The 14,088-nt window shown below is 40.6% G+C and overlaps 1 protein-coding gene across 3 annotated transcripts in view; it reads left to right on the top strand.

The window, feature by feature from the left end:
• The first annotated feature begins 454 nt into the window (after positions 1–454).
• LOC104942104 (voltage-dependent L-type calcium channel subunit alpha-1C-like) overlaps positions 455–14,088 on the top strand; it is a 43,240-nt gene continuing 29,606 nt past the window's right edge. Inside the window, exons 1-4 of one of the 3 annotated variants that reach the window (XM_010767300.1) lie at positions 455–553; positions 6,182–6,269; positions 6,706–6,790; positions 11,030–11,086. In XM_010767300.1, the coding sequence (XP_010765602.1) occupies positions 462–553; positions 6,182–6,269; positions 6,706–6,790; positions 11,030–11,086 (322 nt within the window). In that variant the 5' untranslated portion in view covers positions 455–461. Of the gene's footprint in view, positions 554–6,181; positions 6,270–6,705; positions 6,791–9,253; positions 9,350–11,029; positions 11,087–14,088 lie in introns of those variants that run through there. The other 2 variants (XM_010767301.1, XM_010767302.1) reach the window with 2 other exon arrangements.

Here is a 14,088-nt window from a genome sequence, read left to right as displayed (position 1 = left end):
ACTAATTGTCAATTAAGGGCAATCCACCTCTCCAAGATAGGGCTCAGGATTGTTATTGAGTTACAAAAGATGTTAAGTGTTGTTTAGTATCTGCTTGATTGTGGTTGGTCCAGCCTGTGCTCTCTAACACCAGACACCAGGGTGTATACACACACTTTATCACACAACACTGCCACTCCTGCTTGGCCATATCTTCCTACTGCTATTTTTAACATGCACTGCTCTTTCCTTTTTCCTTCCTGTCATCTTTTCCTATCTTGATTCCTTCTCTTACACACTTTCTGTCCTTTACCTCTACTGCCCCCTCTCATTCGTTCTCTCTATGTACCTTACCCATTGTCCTCACCCCTCTCTTCCTTCCCTCCCCATTGCCCTTCCTCCACCACCTTCTCCCTGTTAACCGCTCTCTTCTCTCCTTCTGTTTCTCTCCCATGTCTCTCGTCTCTCAGATGCAGGATGCTATGGGCTATGAGCTGCCATGGGTCTATTTTGTCTCTCTCGTCATCTTCGGCTCCTTTTTCGTTCTCAATCTTGTTCTGGGGGTGTTGAGCGGGTAAGAGGTTGTGCTGTGCTCATGTCTGTACAAATGTCTGTATGTGAGTTGTTTGTGATGAGGGTGTACGGTGCAAAGTGTTTAATATGTGATTATTGACCATGCAACAAGACTCCCTGGAACAGACATTTGAAGTGCAATTTGTGATTGAATTGGAGGATCCATTGAACCACTAAATAGTGGAATAGAATGGAAATATTTCATGGTTATCCACTATAAAAGCACACCACTTATTGGGCATTATTATGGTTATTATGATTATTTGTGTTATTAGTTGAAGTTGACAGTATAGTTTATTTAAGGTTAAACATGATTTTCTTCTAAATATAATGTCACATAAACTCTACTCTCTTAACATTTGGATTATATATAATATCCTTCTTTGGAGACCATAGTAGTAATAAGCTGGGTAGTTCAACTGCTGTATGAATCCAAAATCCAATGCTGTAAACTGAACATGCTACAGCCTTTAATACTGTAATCCCTGTCATCACCATTTCAATGGGAGACTACTACACACTGAAGGGATTTATACAAGAGTTGCAACACTTGGCTAAAGAGTCAAGGTGGGCTATATAGGTGAACATTCCATCCCAAATATTTAGGTACAGCTTAATATCCAAGTAGTCTTATTAGCATTGATTTGTAGATTATTTGGTACATTCAATTGAAGCCATCAAATGCAAATTAGAGGAGGGAGATTCAGGCAGTCTCACATCAGCAGTCTTCCAGTACAAGTAGAGCTAGATCTCTTCTTGTAAAGATCTTAATCCTCTACAGTCCAGGAAAGATGAACTGACTGAACTGAGCACAATCTCCAGCTCTCTCCAGCTTCACTCAGTCCTTTGTCAGAAGCCTTACAGAGAGACACATTCACACACAAGCACTTGCTGGACTCTTCTTCTGAGCAGTTTTTTTTTCCAAGGCTCAGTTTTAAGATACCCCTTTTCCTCCTTAATGAGATGACTGCATAAACAGATCCGCCATGTTTGTTTACATGTGTTGGTTATCGTCACACATGTTTGTCTCATGTGCTTATCAGCATCTGCTTACATTGTTTGTGTATGTGCAGCGTGTGTGTATTTGTATGGAGGCGTGTGTATGTTTTGTTTCACTAAATGCTGCTCCAGTGGCTGGGTGCAGTTTTACCCCGCTCTGCCAAGTCACACTGTTTTAGTACAAGCACCACCCGGCCTGTAGGGACACACTGGGGTATTAATAATTCACCCCTCAGGTCAGCTATAGAGATGGAACTTAAAAAAGCTTGCACAACAGGGAAATCACAACAGGCAAAAAAGGTTTTTCTGAGGACAGAGTGAAGTCTGAAAGGAAACATGGCATTAAAAATGGAAATTATAGGATGGAAGCCTGCACTAAATAGGGACTATGGTTCTTAGGTACATTTGAGTTAAAGTCAGCAGGATAACCGCCATAACAATATCAATTAAATAATAGCAATAATAATCATTTTAAATTTTTACACCTCAAATTTGATTTAAAAATGAAAGCTTTTTTTAATTAAATCTAAGACTCTTTTTTTTGTGGCTTTTTATAATAAAATTCATTCTTTTTTTTGCATCAAGAGAGAATAAGCTGTCATCATGACAGTCATAATGTCTAATCCATGGGAGTCTTGCTGCACTGTCTTCAAGTGTCTAAAATGCCTTCTCTTCACAGGGTTTTAAATGAACTCTTTTCGGGGGATGTAAGCTTGTAACCTTCCCTTACATGCCCTCACCTGATGGTGTTTAAAATTGAATACAGCCGGTCAGATACGCTTCTAATGTGGCCCATTAAGTGACTCTGACAAATACTATAAATGCATTATCCCAGCAGGGATCCTGCAGAAGGATACAGTTCCATCTGTTGGGAAATTTCACTGAGGATCTAACCCCTTCCCTCTGCCCCTCCTCCCTTCCCTCCTAACCTCCCTTACTGCTCTCTACTCGGCTTCTTTTCCTCCCTCCATCTTTACCTGTCTCCTCACACCCTTCTCCCTTGCATTCCTCCTTTGTCTCCCCTCCTGTGTCCCACGCCTCCGTCTCTCCACCAGGTGAATGATGCAGTAGGTTACAGTTGGCCCTGGGTGTATTTTGTCACCTTAATCATCATCGGATCCTTCTTTGTGCTAAACTTGGTTCTGGGGGTATTGAGCGGGTAAGGGCAAGGTCAAAGGTCACTTGAGACTAACTTCTTTCCCTCTCCTTCACACTGTCGTTCTTAGAGAGCTTTGCTGTCTGTTTTTCCTGCTTCTGAAAGGAAATGGTGTTGTGGTTTTTTAAACTGGTAAAGGTATGTATTTTCAAGAAACAAAATACATACCAGCACACAAAAGGGACATTTAAAATGAATTAATTTCCTCTACGATTATGTCCAATATGTTTTAAGAACTACATGAATGTGGATTTCGCAGTACCACAATTATTTTTCCAACCAGCCCAATATTGTGAATGCAATATCTCTGTCTTAGTCTTAAGTATCAACTGATTAGTATTCAAAATGAAATGTCACTGTGATCTTGTAAACATGTTTTGGACATACCTTAGAAATGGACTTGCTTCTTGTAATTTCACGATTTCAGGAGTATCTAACAAAATAAAATGATGAATTAATGGCAATCTGGACATACATGGATTCAAACCGCGACAAGTGGGTGAAGTCATTCATGCCATAAGCAGGTATTTTCTAATATGATTTACAGAAGAAACAGAGCTTAGTGTGGATTGTTGTTTTTCATGTTTCTTCACATGCCGTAGGTTAAGATGAACTTAAGAAGTGAAGTGTCTCACCCCTGACTGACTGACCTGTATCTGACTCTCGATACCCACAGTGATGTGGCAGCAACATTGTGAGAAAAATAATAGAGGTCTATCTGGTCCAAACAGCTTGGGGGGTTTGGCTGTCTGACTCTTTGTCTGACTTCTGACTAATGATGCTGTCATCACACTACACAGCCTGACCTTTTAACAACTGCTTTCTCCATGCAGTGTGTGTGGGTCTCAGATTGGCATAATAACTAATGGCCAAACAGGAAGAAGGAGAGCGACGGGCACAGAGACAGAAACATGGGGTGTGACGGTGTTTGCCTGTATTTGATGTAATGTGTAAATAGAAAGAAAGAAGCATGAGGCTGTCTGAGAGAGAATGAGGGGACACATGAAGAAAATCCAATGACTATTTACGGGGAAAAAGAGGGATGTTGAGAATAGTAAATTGAGAGTGATCACTGAGAGTTCTGCTCTCACAAACACACACATAGTATACTACACACTGACACACACAACCACAGATCAATAAGATTGGGTCTAATGTTATGACAAGCACAACTGTAGCAGTTTGTCCTAATGCTCATTGATCTGCCTTTTGTGTATGTGACTGTGTTGTCTGTAGTTGTGATTTATTCTATCATTTTACCACACAGAAAACACACTGACAGGCTCACACACAATCTCTGATTCTATTCCAAATAATAGACTGACTGTAGAAATCTATGAAAATAGACACATACCATTATGGATACTGTGATGCTCTCCAGGGAACGTGTTTGGATGCTGTAAGTGTGAAACTTCCATAGCTGCAAAGCCCCACTTAAATAAACATTATGGAGTGTGTATTTGCACCCGGGAGAAAATAGCTACACGACAGGTATTCAGCTATTTACACATAACTGTATTAGGTTAGTTGAAATCATTAATATGAAGTTGAACCTAATATTTATCATTTAAACTTTATAGTATTGCTACCAACTTACCTTATACAATTATGTGTAGTTTGTTGACCTAATACATTTAATTAAAGTCAACGTTACAGTTTTTTCAGTGTAGTCACCCGGGTGCAAATTGGTATCTGCCATTATTGTAATGTATTATCTAACATTATTAAAACACATGCTGTATGGCATACGCAGCTTACTTTTCCGTGATTTCCAAACCCAAGATGATGGTGTGAGATAACTGACCATCAGGGAACTCCACTGACTGCATCTTATTTAAAATAAGAAGCAGGGAGGCTCTTGCAATGTCAATGGACCTTGGAGTGTGTATCCGTACACATTTTAGCTGAAAACGTTCTCAAGCCTCTCAGCTCCTGTCAGCTCTCCTCCCGATGAATTATTTGGCTCCAAGCTGACGTTGACCTTCCCCTAATGCGCCGATTAATCAAATGTTCTTTAATTCTTTCTTTCTTCCTCCTGACACCTGGAAGTAATTTCACCAGGTTTCATCATATAATTAAAATATTTCACACTCTCCTAACATCAATTTTAGTTGTTTTAAATCAACTTTGCTTATGTCTTCTGTGTCCACATCACATCCAAAATCCTGACAAACCCTAAAAAGCTGGCATCATTCTATATCAATAAGAATGTAGTTTATGTTAAGTCTACTTTTACACACTTCCATCATTTTATTTTCTACATAAAGAATTGCAAATGCTGCATAAAAAGGTAGCTAAAGCATTAAAGAAATATTTCAGTTAACCTATCTATCGTCATTCCAAACTAAAAAACCTCTGGGTCGTGACGAAAACAAAGAGATGCCAGAGGTGAGGGGCTCGGTCGAGCGGGACGCCCTCGCTGCAGACCCAATTCTCTTCCAATTTGACGGGAGCAGGCTGAGGCACTGCAGCCGGGGGGGAGACCCTTGGATGCTCTGCACAAACTCGCAGCAGGCTCGGGAGCACCTGGGGCCCTGGGACAGCAACACTTATAAGACTAATCAGCAAAGATTGTTATGACTAAATTCAATCTTTATATATATTTTTTTAGATAAAAGAAATCTTTATGAACTTATAACAATGGGATAAAGCAATGCACTTATATGACACTAGCCTAAATGTGTGAGGGATCCTCTATTAATAGACAACAACTATTGTCTATTCATCAGCAATGTTTGGCTGCAGGTGATACTTTCAGAATAAAAGCATCCTGACTCTGCTTAAAGTAACTGACACTTACTGTAAGGGAAATGTGTTAAGTGTTTTTTTCAAAACCCTCTCCTCCTCTAAGTTAATAAAACTAGCACTCATCCACACTTGGTCAGTCATTCGGGGTGTCTCAATTCACATTCTCACAGTGCACCAGGCTTAATTATTAGAATACGGCTTCATCAACTCCGACACTTTGTAAATCAGTGGAAACAAGTTTACACAAATAGATAGATTGTCAATGATAGGGTATAAACAGTGTATTACTGATGTGATCAAATCAAACTGCAGCTTATTTGACGTTGTGTGTTTATGCAGGCGTTACCATGTCTACCAACTTTTAAACAGAACTGATTGGAACTGTATATCTCTTGGCTGCTTAACAATATATCTGTATGAATTGGATTGTCTGAGCTGTGAATCCAGCTCTCTGTATGTCTGGGCGTGCTTCATCTGTATTAGCATACTAACACTGTATCTCCTTGGCAGAGCTTGTTTCTCTTCACATGTTTCACTCTATTTAGCAGGTTTTCCCTCCTTCCTGTCCTGACACACTGAATAATGTTCTGTATTATCACAGCATTGTCACATGGTTTGCACTTCAGTTTAGATTTTCAGATTCTTTTTTCTCTCCCTCTGTCACTGTTTCCTTTCTATCCCTCTTTCTATCCCCCAAACCCCTCCATCCTGTTTCCCTCCTCCCAGAGAGTTTTCCAAGGAGAGAGAGAAGGCCAAAGCACGTGGTGACTTCCAGAAACTCAGAGAAAAACAGCAGCTAGAGGAGGACCTCAAGGTAGGCGGTTCTTTCTCTGCATGTTTAATAGAGGCTGCAAGAGTCTTTGTCTGCAACTCAAATTCAATGTTAATTACTGCCAGGTAACCATAGAAATCAAAGCAAACTTTATTTAAATACATTTAAATAGGTAACACATTATTTACAGATCGATGGAGGAGGATAAAAGAGTAAATCAAAGAGACAGCCATGTGTATACATTAAGATTAATTTAAAAATAATAACATGAATGAACATTAAGAATAAAAAAAGATGCTGTTGTTGTCACTAATATATGTCCTTAAATCATCTCAGTTTTTAGTATAAGAATAGGGAACATTGAGAAACATAATGAATACCATAACATTTGATAGAAACAATTTTTGTTTTGTTGATAAGCACTGCTAAGCAGCCAGTGTTTTCTTTGCTTGTGTGTTCATATGTGTGGTGAATATAGGGCTATTTAGACTGGATCACTCAGGCTGAAGACATTGACCCAGAGAATGAAGAGGAGGGCATGGACGATGACAAACCTAGAAACCGTGAGTACTACAGTGTGTGTCTGTGTGTTTAACGGTAAAATATGCCAAGGGCGAGAGTCGATCTATTTACTTCCTGCAGTTCGCCTCGGGATGTGTGTGTGTGTGATTTATGAATTGTTGTGTGGTAGTGTTGGCAGTTAAGATTTATGTTTCTATTGTGTTTATATCTGAGGATATAAGAAGGTGTGAGGTTAACTGCGCACGTGTTTGTGTCAGATTTAGGGTTAGTCTGTAGGTCTTGAGCTCACTGCAGTCTCATCGTCATTGAATGACGATGAGACTGCAGTGAGTGACTGATGGAGTGGCTGACAGACAATCTGCTGCTTTGGCTAAGAACCCCCCCGAGGCTCAAAACCTGTTTAGATATTAGTGGAATGTGTCAGACTGCAGCTAATAGCCTCTGGACACACACACACACACACACACACACACACACACACACACACACACACACACACACACACACACACACACACACACACACACACACACACACACACACACACACACACACACACACACACACACACACACACACACACACACACATACAGGCACACACACAAGCACACACACTGTAGGTATAGACTCTTTTGTGACAGAAATGTTCACATGGTACAAGTCTCCCCAGGAGGAGTGAGCTTTGTTTCCTGGGGAGGGAGAGTCCAGCAGTGGCCTCTTTTGACCTGGAGGTTTGATCTCAGAGAAGATAGATCGAAAAAGAGAGAGGGATAATGCGAAAGAGAGGCAGCGGTTTGACACAAGGCCTGTACTATTTCTGAGCAAGCATTGTTCAGTATGTGCTGTGAACTCTGTTATAACTGCTTGGAGCTCCGTTTCCTCACATCGATGATGAATCAATGAGTGATGAGGACTAAATATGCAGAGGTGGCTGCGGCTCATTCTGAGAAACACTGATGATGGGCAAGGGAAGAAGATAATAATAAAAAAATGATGATCTAATCTTTCAGTTAGGCTCAAGACATTACTATGGTTGAATGAGCAATGACCCAATTTACATGAAAATAAGGCACAGCACTCCTGTGGCTAATCCGTAACAAATCTTCTTGTTTTCACCTGTTAGCGCCGTGCTCCTCTGGGCCAATCAGTGTGGCAGAACACATCAGCAGTGTGTGGCGCATTAACAAACAAACAAATACAGTATGTGGCCCCAATTGGGCCCACTATTTTTAAATGTCACATCACACAGTTAGTGCCTCTTGGATTCATATTGTTTTTGTTCTAGATCACTGACATAATGTGCTATGTCAAGACAAGCCCAAGTTAGTTGTAGTCTGTAGTTAATTGGTCTCGTGCGAGATTAAATCCATTACAATTATTAAACAGAATACATTTTTTAGATGACAGCATGATTGATACATGTGATCAGAAGTTATCCACCTCAAAGATCAATCATCCCTCTGTTTGTGAAGCTAAAAAATAAGAAAGCACTTGTTCTCATGGCTATGTCTCGCCACCTCCTCGATGGGATGGACCATCCTTTGGAAAGATGAATGAAGGCAGTGTGTGTCTGTTGCCCAGGGAGCACACCCACACACACACACACACACACACACACACACACACACACACACACACACACACACACACACACACACACACACACACACACACAGATATGGAGAATGGAAGAGAGGATTGCAAAGAGAGAGAGATGAGAGGGAGAATAGATGTTGAGATAAAAAGGGGATATAAATATTGTGTGTGTGTGTGTGTGTGTGTGTGTGTGTGTGTGTGTGTGTGTGTGTGTGTGTGTGTGTGTGTGTGTGTGTGAGTGTGAGTGACAGTACCTGGGACAAGAACAAGTCATAGCACTTGACCACACACTCGTACAGAGACCACACACATCTTTCTACCTGTCTATCAATCATCCCATCTTCACATGATAGGCTACAGAGGCAACATATTGATTCATGATTATGAATAGTGTGCTCACATGAAGACACATCACTGTGTGTGTGTGTGTGTGTGTGTGTGTGTGTGTGTGTGTGTGTGTGTGTGTGTGTGTGTGTGTGTGTGTGTGTGTGTGTGTGTGTGTGTGTGTGTGTGTGTGTGTGTGTGTGTGTGTGTGTTTCAGGTAAAAGAGTAGTCAATGTATTTCACTATATTGATTTTCACAGGTTTCAGTAACAGCATGAGTGAGTTTGCAGGGGTCAAAAGTTTCTAAAACATTTCAGCTATCCTTTCTGAGTCTGCAATCCTGTCTGAAACACATACACACTCAACTGTGATGATATGTGATGTGATATGAATGTTGTGTTAGTGCTTTATTTATTTATGTGTATATATATCATATGATGTGTTTTCGCTGCAGTATGCACATTTGCGTGTTTTGCCTGTAGTCTCATGCATACTGCATGTGCATGTCTGTGTGTGTGTTGCATGTGCTCACCCTCTGCCATCTTGTCCTTGCATGCCACCCTCTTGTCTTGGCTTCCTGCTGCTGTTGTCTGGCAGGAGTGTCGCCCGCCCACCTGGGGGAGAACAGCAGTAAGCTGGCCTGGCTCAGCCCCTCTGCTGACCCTCAGGATCAGGATGGTATGTGTGCATCCCTGTGCCGGGACACATGTTTCCATGAGTATTCAGTCGTGACCATGGTTGTGTTTGTCTTTCATAGTACGACTGCTTAGGAGAAAGGGCGGTGGTCCACATACCTCCTTAGGAGCATACTGAGGAGTAAAATACTTCAGGTATCTTGTTTATCTGTTAGTTTAGTTTAGTTTATTTGTTTATAGTGTCGTGGACAGTCCCCATTGATCCACTGTCACAAAAAACTGTAAGTGGGGCAGCTTTAGCCAACATGGCTAATTTCCCAGTTATAAAACTAAATTTCAATTATGCCCACTCCATTCATTGGTGATAATCATGGAGAGTATGTAAGATGGAAGTGTAGCTTTATTTTGCTAATCTAAAAATGTTTTCAATAGATTTCATATGTTGCCTCTTAAAAAAGTGTCAGCATACTTCAAACCATTCTGTCATGGTCTCCACTAATGCAGGTAGTATGAGAAAAATAGAGCCAATTTTGAACATTAAAGCATGTAAACATGTCACAGTAGAGGCACTAAATACTGATATGGACCTGAAATTAAGAATAATACGGCCCCTTTAAAGTCTTTGGCCTTTATAAAGGTACATTAGTAAATTACAAGATACATTCTTGATTGTGTTTTAATGGCACAAGTAGATTGGCTGTGTTTGCTATTTGACATTGTCGTAATAGATCATAAAAAGCTTTTTTATTTTAGAATGTCATTTCTGTTTGCACGTGTAGCTTAGCATGTCTTTGTCTTTAAATGTCCTGTTTTTTCACTTGAAATATGAAACCTACTTGTGAGGATTGATTTGTATGTGTGCGCTCCTTGGATGTAATTGTTTGTGTACCGGATGTTTACTATATTTTATGCTTCATATCTCTGAATGCAGTTTTATTTATTCTACAGATAGATAGATAAATAGAAGGATACTTTATTGATCCTACATTGGGAACTTCTTGTGTTACATGAGCAGCACAGTACACCTTGACTCACTCAAAGGATATTGCTTTTACAGTATGCTTGGACAATCATATGTAAATCACTTGAAAAGAATGAGCCGAATCCAACAATTGAAATATCTCGGTACAGAGGAGCGAGCTGAGGAATTTTCTGGTTCACAATGATGCAAATACTATGAGAGGAAGGGCTTAAGTGGACAGCAAACAATGACGTTTGTGAAGGCCAAGAGGAAGGAGATTATGATGGAGAAATATATTGTACGTAGTGCTGCTCATTGAAAAGAGCACTGCAACCTGCTTTTGAATGTTGACACTCGAAAAACACGAGTACTTCCACTTTCCCTCTCTCTTTCTCCATGGTCATTTCTCCTTACCATAGAGAATCTGGCAATGAAACTAAATGGTACAAAACAGAAAAAGGTAGTCATATATTTTGTCCAAAATGATATTAATAGAGTGATGTAATGAGGTGTTTTCTTTGCAGAAGCGTTCATGGTTCCTTCTAACAGGTCGTTCATGTCATCAGAGGCGCTATGAGTAAATGTGATTATGTGTTTTTGAATATGAAGTTTGTGTGCATTTCTGTATTTGTGCTGATTGTAAGTGCTATTTGTGTGTGTATCCGTGTGTATGTGTGTGTGTGTGTGTGTGTGTGTGTGTGTGTGTGTGTGTGTGTGTGTGTGTGTGTGTTTGTGTTGTTGAGCCGTGCTCTCTATCCCCAGGTAAAAGCCGCTTTCATTCTCTGCGTGGAGCCGTGAAGAGAAATGCGGCTTTCATTCGTAAGGCGTGTGCGTCTGTCTGCATGGTTCAACACTAGTTAAACATTGACTGGAAACCTTATTTTAGACATGCAAGCGAACCGCACCTCTCCTCATCCTCTCCTCTTCTCCTGCATTGTACTAGGAACCAGTTTTTATTTTTTTCAGTGGCTGCCTCTTTAACTGTAAATAAGTTTATTCTCATTGTCTTTGTTACCCCTTTTGTTCACCTCAAACAATTACCCTATATCGAAGCCATATATAAAAATACCGTATCGCAGTGGAGACTTGGTCTTTTGCCAATCATTTTCCATCCTGCTGCCAACATTGTATGTCTTCATTGCATTAAAACCTTGACCGTGTTTCATGGCCCTTAACTTCAAATCACCTATAATCGAAAAAGACAAGAACTATCAGTACAGGGGGAAAAGGACATGAGGAGAAAACTTAATTTCTGTATTGAGATGCAGCCACCGTTTTCCTTTCTAGGTTTGTAGGAGAGAAACTGTTCGCATCTGCCTGAAAAAAAAATAATCAGGAGGACAATGTCATCACATGAAACAAGTGCGGTTTACACACCGTACATGACGAAAAACACATTTGTGATGCCACAGTCCTCTTCTTGTTGTTTTAAATTCCTTTCCCTAAAATCCCCCTGCCCTGTCGTTAGCCATGCTAGCTCTGATTGTCAAGGACAATACAGAAATAGCTACCAAATTTGAATTTTAGCCTTTTTATAATTTTCACCCAGCACTTGTCATATTGTTGAGTATAAATGTAAGATACTGTTCATCTACTGCTAAGTGCATGATTAATAGCGGTTCACTAGTTAATTGAATCCCCATATAATGTGACAATTGCCTAGTGTGCAAAAAGAGAGACTAAAATTCAAAATATAAGATTATTGTCATAAATAGACTGCATGATAATCCTCAAAATATTATGTTATATTTGGTACAGGATAATAAATATGAATTCACTGTCCTTTTTGGGTTTGTTTTTAAATATTTGATCAACTAAATAAATGTCTGGAAATTACCAGATGGTGTCATTGACGAATAATATCTGGCTCGAACGCTATTTTAGTATGTTCACTCAAATCTGTTCTGTAGCCTACACTAGAGCAGCGGTCCCCAACCTTTTTTTGCGCCACGGACCGGTTTCATGTAAGAAAATATTTTGTAGTGGGGGGATAAATAGGACGAAATAAAATAATACCACCTGTTTAACTGGTTATTGTGTTAACTGGTTTGCTATTTTCCATTGGGTTGAATGCTGCAATCAAACACACCGCAAAGGTATATAATTGCAACAACAACAACAACAACAACAGAAAACGTGTCTAAGGCACCGCGGCACAGACGATTAGACAACATGCAGTAGCGTTTTTCAGAGCATGGGTTCAGACCTTAATTGCCTCGGCTATAGTTCAATCGATTGTATTTATTTATTGCAGGCTTCATTTATATGCTGCAGTTTACAGACAATCTGCCCGTTCAAACACTGACTCAACACAGTTTGCTGTCTCAAAGTCTCTCGCACTGCAAAAGAAGGAGGTAATCAAAGTAAATGCGTAAGCAGATCTAACCAGTTAACACAATAACCAGTTGAACACCGGCATAAAAACAAATATAAAGTGCACAGAAATACAACTCACCATTATTACGCTGAGTTAGTGGGAGCCCTGAGCATGTGTCTGCAACAAGCCGGTCCAATCTAGGGTTAATGGGACACAATGACACCCGAAGTGTGTTGCTTATGTCCAGTCTACTCTCTTTAAAGAAGTTTGTGTTGCACTCATTTTTTCCAGCTTGTTTTTAGTAGGTCTTTTTGTGGGTTTAATATTAACCGCTCTATCAAAATCAGTCGGAAGTCGCAACGGCTCATTTCAGAATAAACTTGGATTTGCGTAAAAAAATAGTTTCTCGGGGTTCGGGTGTTTTGTTTGATTTTAAAGGTCCCATGTCATGGCAATTTCTACTGATCATAATTATATTGTTCCAAACTCACATTGGTTTCTCATACAGCATCTCTGTATAGTATGTGTATTCACTCTCTGTCCTAAACAGCTTGTTGGAGCTCGCCCCCCCTCCCTGTTCGCCCAGTGGCCGTCTGCGAGACAGCGAGACACAGCGAACCCACACCAGTCCCACCGAGTGTGTGTGTGTGTGTGTGTGTGTGTGTGTGTGTGTGTGTGTGTGTGTGTGTGTGTGTGTGTGTGTGTGTGTGTGTGTGTGTGTGTGTGTGTGTGTGTGTGTGTGTGAGGAAGTCCGCGGATTGGTCCAAACGCAACGGCTCCGCGAACGTAACGGCTCCGCGGATTGGTCCATTTGATTTGATTTGGAGCAATCTGCGGAGCCGTTACGTCACTATACCCGAAATACGTCACTATACCCAACAAAGCGTTCTGGGGCAGCATAGACAGGTATTTTCTGTGTTAGAGTTGTACTCGCTACAGGGTGTACTTTGAGGGTTTTTTACTCTGCAGACATGCAGAAAAAGCGACATAACACACAAGGGGACGGGTAATAACCAGAAAAGCATGACATGGGACCTTTAAATAAACAAAGTATTGGCTTTCAGAATATTAAACTTTTATTTCCAAAATCACACGATAAATACATGTTTGACGCTTGTAGGGAAGATGACTGGCACCTCTCACTCGTCAAAGTCTTGGCTTTCAGAATATTAAACTTGTTTCGGCAAATTCAGATGATAAATACAACTTTGAAGCTTGTAACGGCATAATTACAAGCGGAGAACTGAGTATGTAAAACGCACGGCACTCAATAATGTCACTATGGAAAAAAGACATCGGTGAGTACCTTCCTTGGCGGGTAGACCGGTTGTGACCGCTAGGCTTCCGTCAGACCTAGACCTTCAGTATGCGACGACTGAAAAGCAAACCTAGATCACCAGACCCACTTCTTAACGCTCACACACACAAAAACGTAAACACACATAACGCACAACAAAGGGCCCCTTTTGTAAGGTCTTGTGGCCGACAACAATACGGACAACAC

Source organism: Notothenia coriiceps, unplaced genomic scaffold (genome assembly GCF_000735185.1).
Source record: "Notothenia coriiceps isolate Sejong01 unplaced genomic scaffold, NC01 NC01_scaffold00004106, whole genome shotgun sequence".
Taxonomy (NCBI): Eukaryota; Metazoa; Chordata; class Actinopteri; order Perciformes; family Nototheniidae; genus Notothenia; species Notothenia coriiceps.
Note: the sequence above shows the minus strand (reverse complement) of the source record. Positions and strands in the feature narration are given on the sequence as shown.